General features: G+C 36.1%; 2 protein-coding genes and 1 long non-coding RNA gene across 3 annotated transcripts in view; 2 read left to right on the forward strand and 1 right to left on the reverse strand.

Annotated features, from left to right (window-relative positions):
• Positions 1–1,417: 1,417 nt before the first annotated feature.
• On the forward strand, positions 1,418–6,511 carry LOC117782556. Its single transcript, XM_034619579.1, has 9 exons — positions 1,418–1,635; positions 1,674–1,990; positions 2,051–2,136; positions 2,206–4,789; positions 4,842–5,365; positions 5,419–5,573; positions 5,634–5,844; positions 5,903–6,010; positions 6,069–6,511. The coding sequence occupies exons 1-9, from the start codon at positions 1,431–1,433 to the stop codon at positions 6,451–6,453; spliced, it is 4,575 nt and encodes a 1,524-aa protein (XP_034475470.1). The 5' UTR covers positions 1,418–1,430; the 3' UTR covers positions 6,454–6,511.
• Positions 6,512–10,021: 3,510 nt separating this feature from the next.
• Positions 10,022–10,809, reverse strand: LOC117782639. The gene is made up of 3 exons (XR_004617304.1): positions 10,748–10,809; positions 10,523–10,688; positions 10,022–10,450 (listed from the first exon to the last, which is right to left on the reverse strand). It is a non-coding gene; the product is annotated as an uncharacterized LOC117782639 (long non-coding RNA).
• A 2,434-nt stretch (positions 10,810–13,243) lies between these two features.
• Positions 13,244–16,734, forward strand: part of LOC117782529 (non-lysosomal glucosylceramidase) — a 45,423-nt gene continuing 41,932 nt past the window's right edge. The window contains exon 1 of the mRNA XM_034619551.1: positions 13,244–13,778. Within this exon, the coding sequence (XP_034475442.1) occupies positions 13,519–13,778 (260 nt within the window). The 5' untranslated portion in view covers positions 13,244–13,518. The remainder of the gene's footprint in view (positions 13,779–16,734) is intronic.

A 16,734-nucleotide genomic window follows, 5' to 3' on the forward strand; every position in this document is an offset into this window, starting at 1 on the left:
ATTTTTAAACAGTGTCCATCGGCTTTCGAAAGAGCGACCAGTAAAGTAAAGTTTAAGACCAAGATATAACTCAATGACTGACTGATCATTGTAGATACCAATTCGTAAGACCTAGAAAGCAGAACACGATTTGATCGTGCAATATGGCGACTTTTAGCAAGTCTGTCAAATTTAGGGTCAAAGTTCACACTTCGAGTGAATTGCTTAGTATGAAAAACTTTGTTGTTTCTTAAGAGATCTCCACCAATCTGACAGAATATGCAATAAATGTGGTCATATACTTCCTGACCAGATGTGGCCCAAATCGGTCTACTATTTCATACAGCTGTCATAGGAACAATCAGTCGAAAATCAAGTATTAGTACGAATAACTTTAATGTTTTTTGAGATATCCAACCAATCTGATAAAGTATGCGTTTAAGTTGGTCTTTTACGATCTGACCAAACTTTATTCATATCGGTTGTCTACACCATGTAGCTGTAATTGGATCAATCACTCTAAAAATGAAGGCATTAAATCATTGGCGTGCCAAACGGCTTTTAAAGGCCTGAGCACAGGGTATCCTACTGTCGAATGCGATCTGATCCGTTTGTTTTAATGTAATTGTTTATTTATTTTTAAATTTGGAGTAGAGGTGGGCGTGGGACTTTTTCTTTAAGGCCCGGTACGACCCGAGCCTGAAATTCCCTTCTTAAAAAGGGCACGTTTCCGCACAAAAGTGTCTCTCTTTGGTTGTTATTCGTAGACAGACACTTTTTTTTTGCTGAGCAAAACATACGAAACAGAGAGCACAAGCGAGAAGAACAAAGTGTTCCGCTCATTGCGAGAGCGTGTGTGTTTTGTTTTTTTCTGTTTTTTCAGTGAGAAGATCGCATTGAAAAAAAGTGTTAACTGTTATTTGCGAGCTCTGAGGAAAATATTGTAACGCCTACTTGTTTTTTATAGCAAAACACGCAACTTTTACAAAAGAATTACAAGAAAACTAGGCCAACCGCCAATTTATTTCTTCACGTAAAGTCTTCAGAATTCGCAGTCCATGAAGGATAATTTTTTCGCTAAAGTAAAGTATTTCCAAAAAAAAATTTTTTTTTTTGCCATTTTTTCTTGCTATTTTTAGTTTCACTCCATTCCTCATTCGTACTTTTTTGCACGCTTATTTGTGCCGAACGGTAGATAAGAAAAAATGGGTTCATTTACAATTGAACACCAGAGTTTTTCTTATTCAATATGCATTATTGTAGGTTGAGAGTTTCTTGTCACACCAAGATTGGGATATTTTCTGCTTATATTTCCTACAAACAATATATAAAAAAAATTTGTCAGAACCACTTCAGAGCAACAACAATTCACCATGAGTGCGTTAAGCACTAGGAGAACCAGCTTGGGCAGTCGCCGAGGCAGTCGGAAAACACAGACGACTTCATTCTCTATGTCTTACGATATTTACTGCATCAACTTCTATGATAATGGCCTAACTGCCGTGCGTAATGAGTATGTAAACCAAATAAAGCTAGGTCTACGACGGTTCCTCTTTGTTATCGATTTGGATAGTGAGATCCAACGGGCATTTCATACCAATGAGGTGAACAACCGCTCGTCTAAGATTAAGAAGACAGGTAAGTCGTCGAATTTAGGTGAATGCTGACGACATAGAGATATTAATTTACGATAGACCCTTTGCCGACGGATCCTATTGCATTGACACTGTTGCAAATACAGAATTGCTTGGATGAATACGAATATGTGACCAGAAGGATTGATGCAGAGAATAGCTTCAATTTGCTTAGATATTATCAAAGACATGTTCCCGCCGATCTCAAGTTTAAGTTTGTCGAATCCAAAAAAGACAAGACCGGCATGGAATCAAAGCGACCACCAAAAAGCAAAGATACAACCGATACTCTTACAAGGAACAAAATTGTGTGCTTTGGCGTCACATCCAAAGAGCATAATAAGGTTGGCAAAGGACATCCTCTATCCAAACGTGCGGTAAGGCTCAAGTATTTATTGGATGAAACTGTTATTAAACCCATTTTAATCTTAATGCAGTACATTAAGGACCAACCATCAACTACTTCAATTCTTATTCTTATAATTGGCACTCTAGACAATGAGTTCTATAAGTCTCTGATATCGTGAGTCACATTCAATCCATCTATAAATTCTATATTTTACACTACACAATATTCTTCCCTATTGCCTAGATATAATCAGCCTCTGCGTGGGATTATCCACTTTCTTCCCGAGGAGAGTGCCTATGATATTTTGGTGCCACGTCCACGTCGCCTCAAGGAACTTCGGGAAACTATTGAGAATATCAAACGGGATATACACTCGCTGCGAAAATGTTCCGCATCTAAGCCAATGGGCATCTTTCAACAGCAGCTTCCCCAGATGTCCATGTGTCAAACGACCAAATATGCTAGCGAAGTTTTTGACCAATTAAGCTGGTTCATCTACGATGTGCAAACACTGAGAGAGCATTACGATGAATACTATGTAAAACCCTATATGGAGATCGATATCAAGATGAGCCCGGGAACGAATGTGCAGGAAAGCTTCCACTTGGCGGAATCGTTAAGCATTGAGGGGCACTATCTAAATCACGAGGTACCTGCAGTAGATAACGATGATGCAACAGTCTATCTATATTTGGAGTCACTGATGAAAACATTTGGCAATCCAAAAGAGCTGATGACTGAGGTGGAGGTGTTGCTCCTGGCTAATCCATCATCGTTGGTGCAAACGCGTGTGTTGGACAAGATTAAGGTCTATGCAAATGCATTCAAGAGCATAATTAAACTCTACAAGAGTGAGCGTCTGTTTGTTGAGCAAGCCAATCCATTGCTAATCAGCATTATATCCTATATGGATCAGAAACTAATGAGGAACATCTACCACGCATGCCTCGAATACAACTTACTCCGTCGATATTTCTGTACAGGGTATTCTGTAGATAACCTACCGTATGTGCCTTTCACCAATGAGGTGGAACCCCGATATTTGCCCAAGTACGCAAAGCTATATTTAACCGACGATTCTGTTACCCAGCGAATTATTCAGTTAGTCGATGAGTTTGAGAACTATAAGATTGAGGAAATCCAGCCAAATATAAAGCTCTACACATTTAGGCGGTGTCTTCACGAAGTCTTTGAAAACCAGAAAGAAATTGTTATACCGACTAGATTATGCTTCCGAGATTTTACGCTTTATGAAATGCAAGATTTTCTTAAGGACTTGGTAACAACCGAAATGTTTGATAGCACTATCAATGATTTAAAGGTGGATCCGGCATCTGATTATCCAAGTATTTTTACAATAAGCGATACTATTGTTCCAAGTCCATTTAATTGCCAAAGTAAAAAACGATATGTAATTACTCCAAGTATCTTTATTCGTCCCAAATCTCTGAAAGCGAATAAGGTGGCTGATCAGATCAGGGAGAAGGAGAAAGTCGACAGGCTATCGGAAAGGCAATCCGCAAGAACGACAAAATTACGCCGGGAAAGTTTACGGGGCTCGAATAACAAGGACCTGACACAACAATCTTCATCTTTTTTAAAAGGAGAAAATGTATCAGGTAAGCAACAACACTCATTTATTGGACTGGGCCCAGATCATCCACTGCTAAAGGGTTATAATCTGGACGACACACGTCAAACCATCAAAGTGAAGACCTCAAAGTATCATTTTGAAGAGGGTTTAATGACGCTTTATCAGGAGAAATGGAATTTTCGGCAAATGAATAAATATATGACTGTTGAAATAGACAAACATATTATCCATCTGACAAATGAACGAGGAGATATGAACAAAATATCTAACAATATACGTATACAGACACCAAGTGGTATTCAATTGAGGATAAGGCCTAACAACGACGAATGTGCCAAGGCGGTACTCAACTATCCTAATGGCCTGACTCTCTACTGCCACGATACCCACTCCGAACACCTATGGTCGGGATCCCAAAGTGAGCTGAACGAAAGGCGTCGCATCTGTACGCCATATGGATGCGTTATAGTCTTTTATAATAGCAATGATACTGTGCTTATCATGAGATACAATGGGGAGGTCTATAGGCTATATAGCTGTGAAGATGTTATGGAGGAGGAGGAGGATGGAGAAATGGAAGAAACATCCGAGTTTATTAATGCCTGCTCAACTCAATCGACATACAGTAGCTATAAACCTTTGATTGTGGATCGCGAGTCAGCCACAAAGCAACGAAAAAGAAAATTCAAAACTCCTTCCACTAATCGCGAATCGGGTGGAACTGACAAGAAAGCTAAGAAAACATCGCAGTTGGGTAGTCGCTCTACATCTTCGCAAACTCTGGCTGTCAGAGCAGCCAAGGCCCAAGCCCGTGAAATGAAACTTAATCAAACGGCTGCCCTTTTTGCCAGTATCGATAACGAGCTAAAGTACTTGGAATTCATCATGGGACTCTTCAATATTAGCTATGTGCACTTAAAGCTAACCACATCCCTCGGCAGCGTTGTGCACGTGGAAAGGCAGGATAAGATATACTGTGCCAAGCCAATCCGTGTCACCGAGTGGCATGATTACTACGCTAATGAGAGCTATGCTATGCGTGACGATGGTGTCCGTATGGTCTGGACCCAGGATACTCTAAAGTGTTATCATTCCGATGGCACTGTTATCAATACAGCCACAGTTGGTGGCATAGATGTAGGTGTGATGGAGGATGATATTGACATACAAATAAGTTCGAGTAGCTCGCATGAGCCAAATTTTAGTGAAGAGGGTTCCGTATCCCTCCAATCGGTAAGTCAGATATATAAAATCAAAGCCAACTGACAATGACACTGACACACAGGATGAAATCTTTATTAATATGCAAGATCAATCAGTTAATGACTATGGATCTAAGATTAAGAACATTGGGCTTGATGAATTTTTGGCTGAAGACGAGGTCGAAGATCAACAAATCTATGATTACAGCTTCGTTACCTATACTCCAAATACCTTTATGATGCAACATAGGTCTTACGCAGGCATTCAGTTTAATTTTACCAATATCAGTGAGATGGAAACAAAGGTTTTGGCCGCTGGTAATTTTCAGTTTCGTATTTATCCTTTCCACAACGCAATAAATAATGGAGATAAATTAAATGAGAAGCTTATCAACGATGTTCTTCAAGAACCCTTGTCATCAGAGGCCGACCCAGATGAGTGGACACGGTTTGTAGAACCCAAATCCCCTCCAAGGATTTCGTCTCATTTAAGTCACGGTGTTGAAGTCGAGGCATCCAATCTACATGTATCACTGAAGGGGTATCAATTGGAGCTGCATGCACAACTTAAAAAATTTGGATGTGATGAAAATGAATCTTTAGTCCGGTAAGTAAGTGTTTACGGAATTCTGTATCGAAACGAAAGTAATCCATTAACAGCGACAACATTGAACTAAAATTGAACTTAAATCAAAATTTGAGTATTGCCTTTCGCAATTGGGTCGAAGCATTCCATCAATTTATCAACTGTGCCTGTCCAAAATGGAAAACTACTTTCTTTATAGAGTCCCTCACTGATGATTGCCGTAAGAAGGGTAAGCTAGTTTAAAAAGCGCACGTATTACACATTACCAAAATCTTTCTTTCAAATGTAGGTCTAGAACTTTTTAAAACTATACCCACCCTTGGAGAATATAATTTTTGTGCTGGAAACTATTACATTGATCCAGAGGAATTGAAGTCTACCCAAACCCGTGTGATAAACAATTTTATATGGTACGAAGAGGATATGGAAAAGTTTCCCCGTTTTCCAATGCAGAAGAAAGTCCCAAAAACAGTTGAATTTCCTACAGTTTTAACTACGAAGTGAGTAATTTATGCTTCTCTTAACATTTAAAATTATTAAAGCTCGCCCCTTAAACAGGATATATGTGGAGATACCCGCACAGTTGGCATACACAGATCGCATTCATTTGTTCTTAAATCCGTTCGACAAAATTAAGTTTAGAAAGTTAAAACATCGTTTCAATGAGTAAGACAATATATATTAAATCTTTTCCTGTTAATTAAAGCAAGACAATCCTTCCCAGGGCTGTTCTCTTCCATTTATATCCGCACCTGCGCGATCTTGTGAAGCAGGAGATTAGCAAACGTAGCTGGCGCAATCACCATCTGATAAACAAGCGTCGCTTGTTTATGGAACAGCAGCGTCTTAGTCTTTATGTAGCCATGCTAAAGCATAAAGTCTATCCCAATTATTTCCAGTTTAAGGATCACTTTTATAGCCATGTGCGTAACATTGATTTCTTCGAGTTCATGTCCTCCAAGTGCAATGAAAAAGACAACCCGGATAAGTACAATGCTGATAAGTATAAGAACGACGAAGGGCCTAAACAGAAAGTTAGGACAAGCACCGAGCAAAAGAAACACCGTAAGAAGTGTCCATGTCCTAAATACATTAAATCCCTTCAATAGTTAATTTTCATTAATATACAACGTATAAATTAAAAAGGCATTTTGAGAACTGCAAAAAGTAGTTTCATTTGTGTAGTGTATCTATGGCGTGGGGCTATGGGGGCTGGGCTAAAGAGGCAACACATGAGCACTTGTATCTTGAAAAGTGTGCAATACAATACAATACAATACAAGTCTACAAGTCAAATTAATAGTGGTATTCCTGAAACAGATTAGGATTTGGTTTCAATTGCGTTTAAGCAAATCTGAATCTGAAACAGATTAGGATTTGGTTTCGATTGCGTTTAAGCAAATCTGAATCTGTTTCAGGAACGACGCTTTTTGAACACCGATTTGATTTTGATTTTGAGAATTTAAAAAAATGGCGCGGAATCACATTTTGATGAATGAAAGTGTGAAAACTGCTGTTCTTAAACTTTCTATCAACAGTTTACTTGCAGAATAGTATAATTGGAATAATGTTAGAATAATATTGTTAAAAATGCTTAAACTGCCATTTTACACATTATCAGCTCATTTTCGTTTTAACCTACTTTCGTGCTTTAACTTCAATTCTCACAGCCCTTTTTTAGCTGTCATATACATCTCAGACACCTTTAGTATTAATATTGCATTAAATAAATAGTTATTAAATTATCAATTCTTTATATGAAGGAAACTTTCAACATTCTCCACATTAAAATCACCACAAAATGTGTGGCCAAATAATGTTATCAAAATGCACGGTCTCACATATTACCGAAATGAAATCAAAATGAAATCAGACTCAGACCAGATTTCGTTAAATCTTGTAGGGCTACTACACTTTCCAAATTTGGAATTAATTTTGCCTGGCAGCCCCACACATTTTGTATAGAGCAGCTCTGAACAAGTGATCGTCGAAATCAAATCTGTAACGAAACCAAATCCGAATCTGTTTCAGGAATACCACCAATGTACAACACTCATAGGCCTTAACTAGTGATATAATAATCCATTGAAATTTCGAAAACTCGATATTAGCGGAAGCGATAATCAGTACTTAAGCTCCATTTTTTTTTTGACGATCTATCGGGTTGATTTAATTGATTTTCATTTAAAATCGGCAAATCACTGGGGCATGTTCATCGTATGCAATTTACAGAGTTAAGTTTAGTCGTTGAATTTCTGAAGAGCAACTGTTATCTTCCAAAAAAAAAACTCTACAAGGTAAAAATCTAGTGTCGAAAGTCATTCCATGCCCTGAAATATGTGATATAAAATTTTGTGAAGAAAAATATTAAATTTAATATATATATATATATATATATATATATATATATATATATATATATATATATATATATATGTAATTTGCAAAAAGGTTGAGCTTCTTATCACCACTATTTGCTTAGTGTTATCACATAAAAATTAGTTGTTAATTTATTTATTTTTGTTTCAAATTTATGTATTAAATTGAATATTGTTAGTCACAAAGTTTTATATCAGAAATTTTGGGGCATGAAATTATTTTTGTCACCAGACTTTGTTGAGTACTTCTTGTTTTATCGTTTGTGCCAGCTCGATGTTTATTTTTATTATTCCTTTAACTATCGACTTAGTCGATATATTTTGTTATTTATTTAAACAGTTGGTATCGATAGGTTAGTTTAATTTAAAAATTGGCGGGTGCATATATTTTTACGAGGGGTTGGCTACCCTTTAATATAGATCAGGGAGAGAGGAAATGCATTTTTTTTGTTGCAGCAACGGTGGCTTTGAAGATTTAAAAAGAGAGGAAGAAAATGAAAATATTTTAGCTGAAACCACGTTGCTGGGAGGAGTGCGATTTTGATGGCGAAGAGGAGCGGTTGTCTTCCGCAGGCAGACATTTTTTTTTTAGGAAAGTCGTGCTTTGTGCCCCACCAGCGCGTGTGTGCCTCATCACTGCGGACGGCAGTTCGCGTTAGTGACGAAAGCATCACGAAGGGTGCGAATGGCGACTAACAATATATACAGCTAAATTGGAAAATTTGCTACGACTGTCCGATGGCACTCGGCACTGCGCAAAAAGTAATTTTTATGTACAAAGAAGCTTACCCTTTTTGCTCACTGTGCACAATGCAATAATATTGGACCGATTGACTATATGATATAGTGGTCCGATAACAACTTACTTCGGTCAGGATTTTTAAAACTGACTTAAATGCAAATGCTATCAATTTGGTTAAAGTATCTCACTAAACAAACAAGTTTTTCATACTAAAACCTAATTTTGACCCGATCGGTCCTATGACAGCTATATGATATAGTAGTCCGAATTGAACCAACTTTGGTCAGGATATATAAAACCAAGTTAAATGCATATTGTATCAGTTTGGTTGAGATATCTCATAAAACCAAAAAGTTTTTATTGCTAAAACATGATTTTCGACCGATAGAAAAATGTATTTATTCACTTAACAGGTAATATCTTCCAAACCCCTCAACCAAAATTTATGTTTCATATACCAAAAAACGCGAAATTGTACGTTTTACAACATAGAAATAGTTTTAAGGTACGCATAAAAGCCGTCAAACATACCTTTCCAATGATATATAGAACATATCTGTTGCTTCTATGATTTGGAAACTGTTGGAGTTTCAATTTTAGCGGGATGTAGCGTTTTCCCGCTAAACTAGCGGGAAATTGAAAAAGTCGTAAAACAAACATTTCTAGATTTTCAAAGAGGAATAAATCCCCATCATTACATCTTAGCTTTTTTAGCGCTTTGATACAAACAGACAAACAGACAAACAAAGAAACTAACTTTTCATTTCATTTTGAAAAGTCCACTAAAAATTTCAAATTTATTTATCTTTTGAACCAGTTAACGGATTTGGGTCATCGAGGTATCAATCGCGTATTTTTGATAAAAATTTTTAAAAAATAAATAATTTTACCAAAAAGCCCCAACGGCCCCACAAGCTGCGATCATACAAATTTTTCCCCTCCCACTTACACCCCCGTATCTCATGACCCAGGTGAATAAGAAAAAGTTTTAGTATGCAATTTTGTAAGTTAGGACTAAACCTTTCGATCGGTATATAACTCGATCTGATCGGACAGTCGTAGCAAATTTTCCAACTTAGCTGTATATATAGTTAGTCGCCTTTCGTGCTGCTTTCGTCACTAACGCGAACTTCCGTCCGCAGTGACATTAGAGTGGGTCAATTTTTTTTCGCGACAAAGTGGCTATGAAATTCGAAATCTACGATGAATTCTAAGAAGAATTGCAGAATTGTGGAAACTCGATATTGATTTTAGACCCATGGTTTCATGGGAAATTCTTCTTAGAATTCATCGCAGATTACCAATTTCAACACCGGTTTGTGCATTTTTTTTACCCCATACAAATTGACCCACTCTAATATACATATATTTATAAGCGATAAATATTCAAATTATTCAAAAATATATTTTTTATTATTTTTTTAAAAATTGCTAAAAATTACTATTTTAGTCACTTTTACCACTTACTCATACAAAATTTTTCTAAAATCATCCCATACAAAAAATCATAAAAAATATAAGCAAAAAGATTTTTGAAAAATTGTTTTTACAGTCACTATTAAAATTGTTTAAAGACACTTTTTGCATCAAAACATTTTTTGTCTAAGCCCGAGAAAAAAAATCAGTTTGACTCAATTCTACGTCGACATAAATTCAAAATTTTCAATGGGTAATTAATGGGTTAAGGAAAATTTTGTATCATTCAAACAGGATTTAAATGGCCTTTTCATTAATGCTAAAATGTTTATAAAGTTAGTTCAAATTAAGAGCAGATTTGACTTAAGTTTTGTCAAAATAAATATGCCGACCAGTGTATATATATATATATACATTTATAATTCCCGCGGCGTCTCTGCACTAGCATCTTGCCACAGCATTTTCCGGCGAGCTTGTTGCCTTTTAGCAGCCTTATGGTGTTACTTATATGTTTCGTTGTCTCATCGTCGTTTATATTGTTGCCAAATTGTTTGATTGTTTGATGTATACCTGTAAATAGAAATTAAGATACGATGTTAACTCTGGAGAAGAATAATGGTGATGAGATAACATAATACTTACCTGATGAAGTCGAAGATGTCCGTCTAATTATTGATTTAGGGGGGAGGGAGAACATGGAGGCCAGCACTAGATGAGATTGGTCTATTCGGTGGCCAGCATTAGGGAGACGGAGTTAAAGGTGTCCGTCTCAGGCAGGGTTGTTACGCCTGGGTCCGTAACCGGGATCCTGTTTGGAAGAGATGTGGATCAGTGTTAGGTTTTGTGAATATTTGTTTGTTTACTTACCGTTTTGTCGTTAATTGCAGGGTTTGTTGTCGTCTGTTGTTGATCTATGTTGTCTATTGTCGTAGTGCTGTAAAGTGCAGTATGTCAGCAGATGTTTTGTGTATCGATGGTGTATCGATTGTGCGAACTGCGAGCCAGGGATGGGACTCTACCCTGAGAACCGATGAGTCAGCCGGCGCGGAGAAAAGGCAGTTCGTAACAACTTTTAGCTGGTGAAGAGGTTTTTTTTAAAATATATCAAATTTTTTTGAGTTTCATAGGTTTTTGTCATTGATACTTTGAAAAAAGGTTATTAATATGCTTACAAGAGATGGAGAAACATCGATGGAAGCGGAAAAATGTTGTACTGGTTTTTTTGGTGGAGTTTTTCATTCCACGATCCAGTGTAACTAGGCCTTCTTTTAAAACAATCTGTGTTTACTTATGGAAAAATATACATATAGTATGTATTTGCTAAAACAGGCTAATCATTAACCTGTTTTCGGTATTGCTAAGGACAAAGATATTTGCTATAATCCGATATATGTATGCACTTTTAGTTATGGCATATCATTTTTGTTATGAATGGTGAATGAATATCCTCTAAGTTATGGAAATTTTTATGTTTATTAATTTAATCATAAAAACTAGTTTTCTTTACATAAATTTGGAGTTCAATCTATTAGTGGTGTCCAAATTTACACTATAGAATACTTTTTTACAGCAAAATTACATTTGGGTCACCACTGCATTAAATAAAGCCTTTCGGCCACAGAAGATTTGAGTCATTGTATTTTCGACTGATTGTTCCACTGACAGCTATATAATATAGTCAGCTTATTACAATAAAGTTTGGTGGGGATGTTTAAGAAAAACTTTAATGCATATTCTGTCTGATTGAGGTATCTCAAAAAATAAAAAGTTGTAATTCATTCAATAGATAATTGTGGTCATTCCTATCTCAACTCTTTAGGGTAGATAAAATCTCTTCCCTACTTTGCATTTTAAAAACAAGCGGGAAATGCTATAGTCGAGATCCTGACCACCGGATACCCGTTACTTAAGGTTAGGTCAGACAGGCAAAATATTTGTGTCAAAATGACTTAAGTTTTGCCCAAACGCTGTCACAAACGTCTGACCGCCTAAATTTTTCAACACTAAATTTTGGGAAAAGGTGTTTGCACACATTTTGAAGCTAAATTAAACAAACAATAAACGTTATTAAATTTTGAAAATAGAAAATGGTGCTGATGTAATAAATAAATATTTTACCTTATCCTGATCCGACTATAAATAGACAAAATGGGATATATTGGCCGTACAGATATGGTAGATCCCATAAAGTATATATATTCTTGATCAGTATCAACAGCCCTGACCGTGTGTTCGTTGCGTTAATCTAATAAACTATAACAGCTACAGTCTTTACATTTAATATGTGATATGCAGGTCAAGTTATGTTTATTTTTGGATCGGACCACTACATCGTGTAGCTGAAATTGGAACGATCTGTCGAAAATAAGTTTTAGTAGGGATAACAATTTTTTTCTTTGAAATATAAAGAATCTGATATAAGTTGCATCTATTTAGGTACTTTGCATTCTGACCAAGTTCGTTTAAGTCCGATTAATATCTTATAGCAATCATTGAAACAAATAGTCGAAATTAAAAAAAAAAAGCTCGGCAAGGGCATGAATCTTCGGCATCTAAGTGCCTGGGCTGAGGTTGAGTACTTTCTCGACTCTAGCCGCATCAAACCACGAGCGAAGCGGATCCCCAGCCAGCCTATGACCTAAGCGTATGACACAACATGCCGAGTCAGGAATTATTGAATATATTTAAATTTCTTAGCTTTCCCCTTTTATTTTTAACCTCCTCGACAGCATAGAGTGCAAATATGGTTGCAGCCGCACAACTCTATAAATAAAATATTTTATTGTTTTGTTGTCATCATTCACCGATGACAGTGCATAAAGCAAACCATTGAGAAAAGTAGGCATTTTATTTAGTTTTTGTTTTGTTACAAAAATAAGTTTGTAGCAAATGTGTGAACACTTCACATATTGTTTGCATGCTAACCGAGTTTTGTACTAAATCAGCATTGCAAAATATTTCGATGATTTTGCCTAACTTCTTAAAGTACTTTACAGAAATTACTACCTTATAAAATTACTGCATACTTTTAGGTAATTGTATTGAATTAATTATTTATAACTTTGTTTTTTTTTTCTGCACACGAACAGAAAGCTCTTAAGAATACTCAGCTGTTCGATATTATTTAAAAATGTAAATAAAATGATGTACATTTAGGTTATTCCGGAATCAGACTAAGATATCCTTATAATGAAAAATGTCTGAATCCGTTTTACGATTAGATTTTGATTTCGTGAACTTAAAAATGGCGCGATAACACAGTACAACAATAGTATAAAATAAATTAATAGCTAGTACGGCAATACTGCTACATAACGAAAATTCTGGCAGCCTTCCGCTGACAACAGCTGTTATTGCTATCGTTTGCATTGTTCATATATCGATAACAATAATGCTCAACGAAAACGCTTGTGCTTTGTTGCTCTCTCATTATGTTATTCACAATTGTTTTGTCGTTGCGGTCGGTTGTGCTATTGCTCATTGCTGTTCCCTTCGGTCTCGAGCGTGTGTAGTTCTTAAATAAAAACCAAAATTAATATGAAGTGCACGCGATTGTATTAATCATTTACAACACACACACACATATATATTAGGTAAAATAAAGTAGTTGAGTTCCGAAGTTAGTCAAAACACGCACTATGGCGTCGACTATGGGAATAACAATAACAACACCATTAGCCAACGGCACTGCTGCCGAATCAGCAGATTCCGCCAGCGCTGTCTACGTACAGCAACTGCAACAGGAGGAGGAACGGCAGACCGGTGAATCAACTGAGATAACGGCTGTGCCGCGTTATGGATTAAAGTTAAAATTCGATCATATTTGGCCAGAGAAACGTAATCAGAATTTACGGCCATCGATAAAACAATCGCTACCAATGGTGTCGCTGGCATGCAGGTGAGTCGTCGACGTCAACGCCGCAGTAGATGCTGAGTGAGTGGACAGCAATATACAATAAATAATTAATTGATTCACATAATGCGAAATCAATAGCAGGCCTAATATAACTTGAGAACACATTGTGGCTGTTGTCTTCGTGTTCATGTGTTCCAAATATAGCTTCAGGTCCTGCCAACATATACACACCCACACACCCATGAATACACATAGGCATTCATAAATTGAATAATTTTCATTGCTTGGTGCCACTAAGTGAGATTAATTTGCCAGAGGAAAATGCTAGGAAGTAGCGATGAGAACGTGTTGTGTGTTTTCACGGTATTACTTGTTAAGCTTGTTAATATCATGTGGAATACCTCTGTCTTAAGCAATCAAGCAATATCGACGATGACTTGAACGAAATGGTCGAAGATAGTTGAATTCAGTTAAATATTGCAATTTAAATTTAATTTTGTTAATTTTAAACGTCATGTACATTTAATTCATAAGTTAAATTTTTATTAATCATCGTATATAATACATCTTGTGATAAGGCTGTCAAAACTATGAGCACAAAAGTATCGTATGAGTAAAACCTTTATTTTTAATCACAATTAAGGAAGTTCAACATTAATCAGTTAAAATTTGGAACTGATGTCATCTCCCTAGGTCAAGAAAACTAAAAAAAAAACGTCTCCTGAACAATTTACCTTTTGTAATACATAGAGGTATTTGCCTTTTTTATAGTAACCTACAATTAAATTTTAATTTTTAGTATTTTAACATGCCACTTATTTTAAGAACAGAACAAAATAAGTTATCACAATTTAGTGCTTAAAAAATGGTTGAAATTAGTAAACTAATAAAATTGTAGACCCCGTAAATCCCCTAATTTGGAGATTAAAAATGGTTTAAATTAGTAAACTAACAAAATTGTAGAGCTCGTGCTTAAAAAAAAAAATAGAGAGGTCTGTTAATTGTCTATATTCTTGATTATCATCAATAGCCGAGTCGATGTAGCAAAGTCCATCTGTTCGTCTGTATAAACACCGAGATCCCAGATTTCAGACTATAAGAGCTAGAGTAGTGATGTAAAAATATATCGAAATATTGACAACTCGATTTCCGCGGAAGCGATTATCGAGTACTTCAACTTGATGATTTTTTTTGACAATCTACCGAGTTGATTAAATCTATTTCCATGAAAAATCTACAACTTACTGGGGCTTGTTCATCGTAGTAATAAATAATCTACAAAATTGTCAAAGTTTGAATTTGGCATGAAAACGATGCAAGAAAAATAAGAGTTTAATTAAAAGTATGGGTGTATTTTTTGATTACAATTGCGTTTTCAGAATAAAAAAATTTTTTTTAAAACTCGATATTTGCAACTCGAACTACTATTTTCCGATATATCGACAACTCGATACTTATTTTTGGCGATTTTATCTTTCGATATAAAATTCAATCTAATGTTTGGATTTCCATCACCAAGCTAGTGAGACCACACTTGGTATGAAGTTTTCTTTATATTGCAAGCAGATTAAGTTGTTTGCAGAATTTTGGCCACGCCCCATTTACCGCTTAAAAATCGACATAGAAAATTTCATATACAAATTATAAGAAAAATTTAAAATCAAGAGATTCCAAATCTTGCATAGACGAAGCGGGAAGTGTCCTAGATGTTTGCTAAAAATTTCATTCAATTATTAATGTTGCTTTGGAGCAATTTGTCGAAAATGTAATACTGCGCACTGCAAGATCATCAAATCTGCAGCGTGCCGAACAGCATCTATGTGTCTACAGTCGAGTAATCTAAATATATAATAAATTTGTAAGTTGGGACTAAACCTTTCGATCAATATATAACTTGATCTGATCGGACAGTCGTAGCAAATTTTCCAACTTAGCTGTATATTTAGTTAGTCGCCTTTCGCACCTTTCGTGCTGCTTTCGTCACTAACGCGAACTGCCGTCCGCAGTGAAAGAAAAAACTTAAAAATTGATATGTAGATTTCTGGATACCATATACAGGTCAAGTTTGTTCTTATTTTTGGATCGGACCACTATATCATATAACTTCCATATGAACGATACATCGAAAATTAAGTTTTAGTATGGAAAAGTTTTTTTTGTTTGTTGAGATATCAGAACCAAACTGATAGAATATGCTGGGCTGATATTGTAAATCCTGACCAAGTTTGGTTAAAATCGGTCCACTGTATCATATAGCTGCAATAGAGACGCTCAATCAAAAGTTAAGTCTTAGTATGAAAAAGTTTTTTGTTTTTTGAGATGTCTTAATCAAACTGATAGAATATGCATTTAACTTGGATTTGTTCATCCCTGCCGAAGTTGTTTTTAAAGACATTCTAACAAAACTGATAGAATATACTAATTAATGTTTTGTTCAAATCAGCTCCATATATCAAATAGCTGCCGTAGGAACAATTAGCCGAAAACAAACTTTTATAAAAGAGTACCTGGGCTCAGGGTATCCTACTGTCGAGCGTGCTCGACTGCAGGCGCACCCCACCACGATCAAAGCGAGCAGGGGCAGAGCCCCCTTGTTTACGTAACAGTATTTTTTTCAAAATATTAAATCGCAATAACTGCCGTTCTACTTGTCCGATTTGATGCGATTCAGTGGGATAATAGATAATATTACTAGATTTCGTTAATTACCATAAAAACTGTATTATCTTAAAAACTGTGGGTGTGGTGGTTTTTCGCGATTTGCGGGGGTGGAAGGGGGCGTGGCTTAAATTTGAAACAAACTTTATCTGCGTGGGGTCTGTAAAACTCTGTTTGCCAAATTTGACTACTCTATCTGTTTTAGTCTCTGAGATCCCTTTGTTTATACAGACGAGTTGACGGTTTTTTCGCAACTTGCGGGGCGGAGGGGGCGTGTCAAAATTTTTTAACAATCTTTACCTGCTCCAACGCACTTGGAGTCTGTGGGTGAAAGTTTGGT

Source organism: Drosophila innubila (assembly GCF_004354385.1).
Source record: "Drosophila innubila isolate TH190305 chromosome 2L unlocalized genomic scaffold, UK_Dinn_1.0 5_B_2L, whole genome shotgun sequence".
Taxonomy (NCBI): Eukaryota; Metazoa; Arthropoda; class Insecta; order Diptera; family Drosophilidae; genus Drosophila; species Drosophila innubila.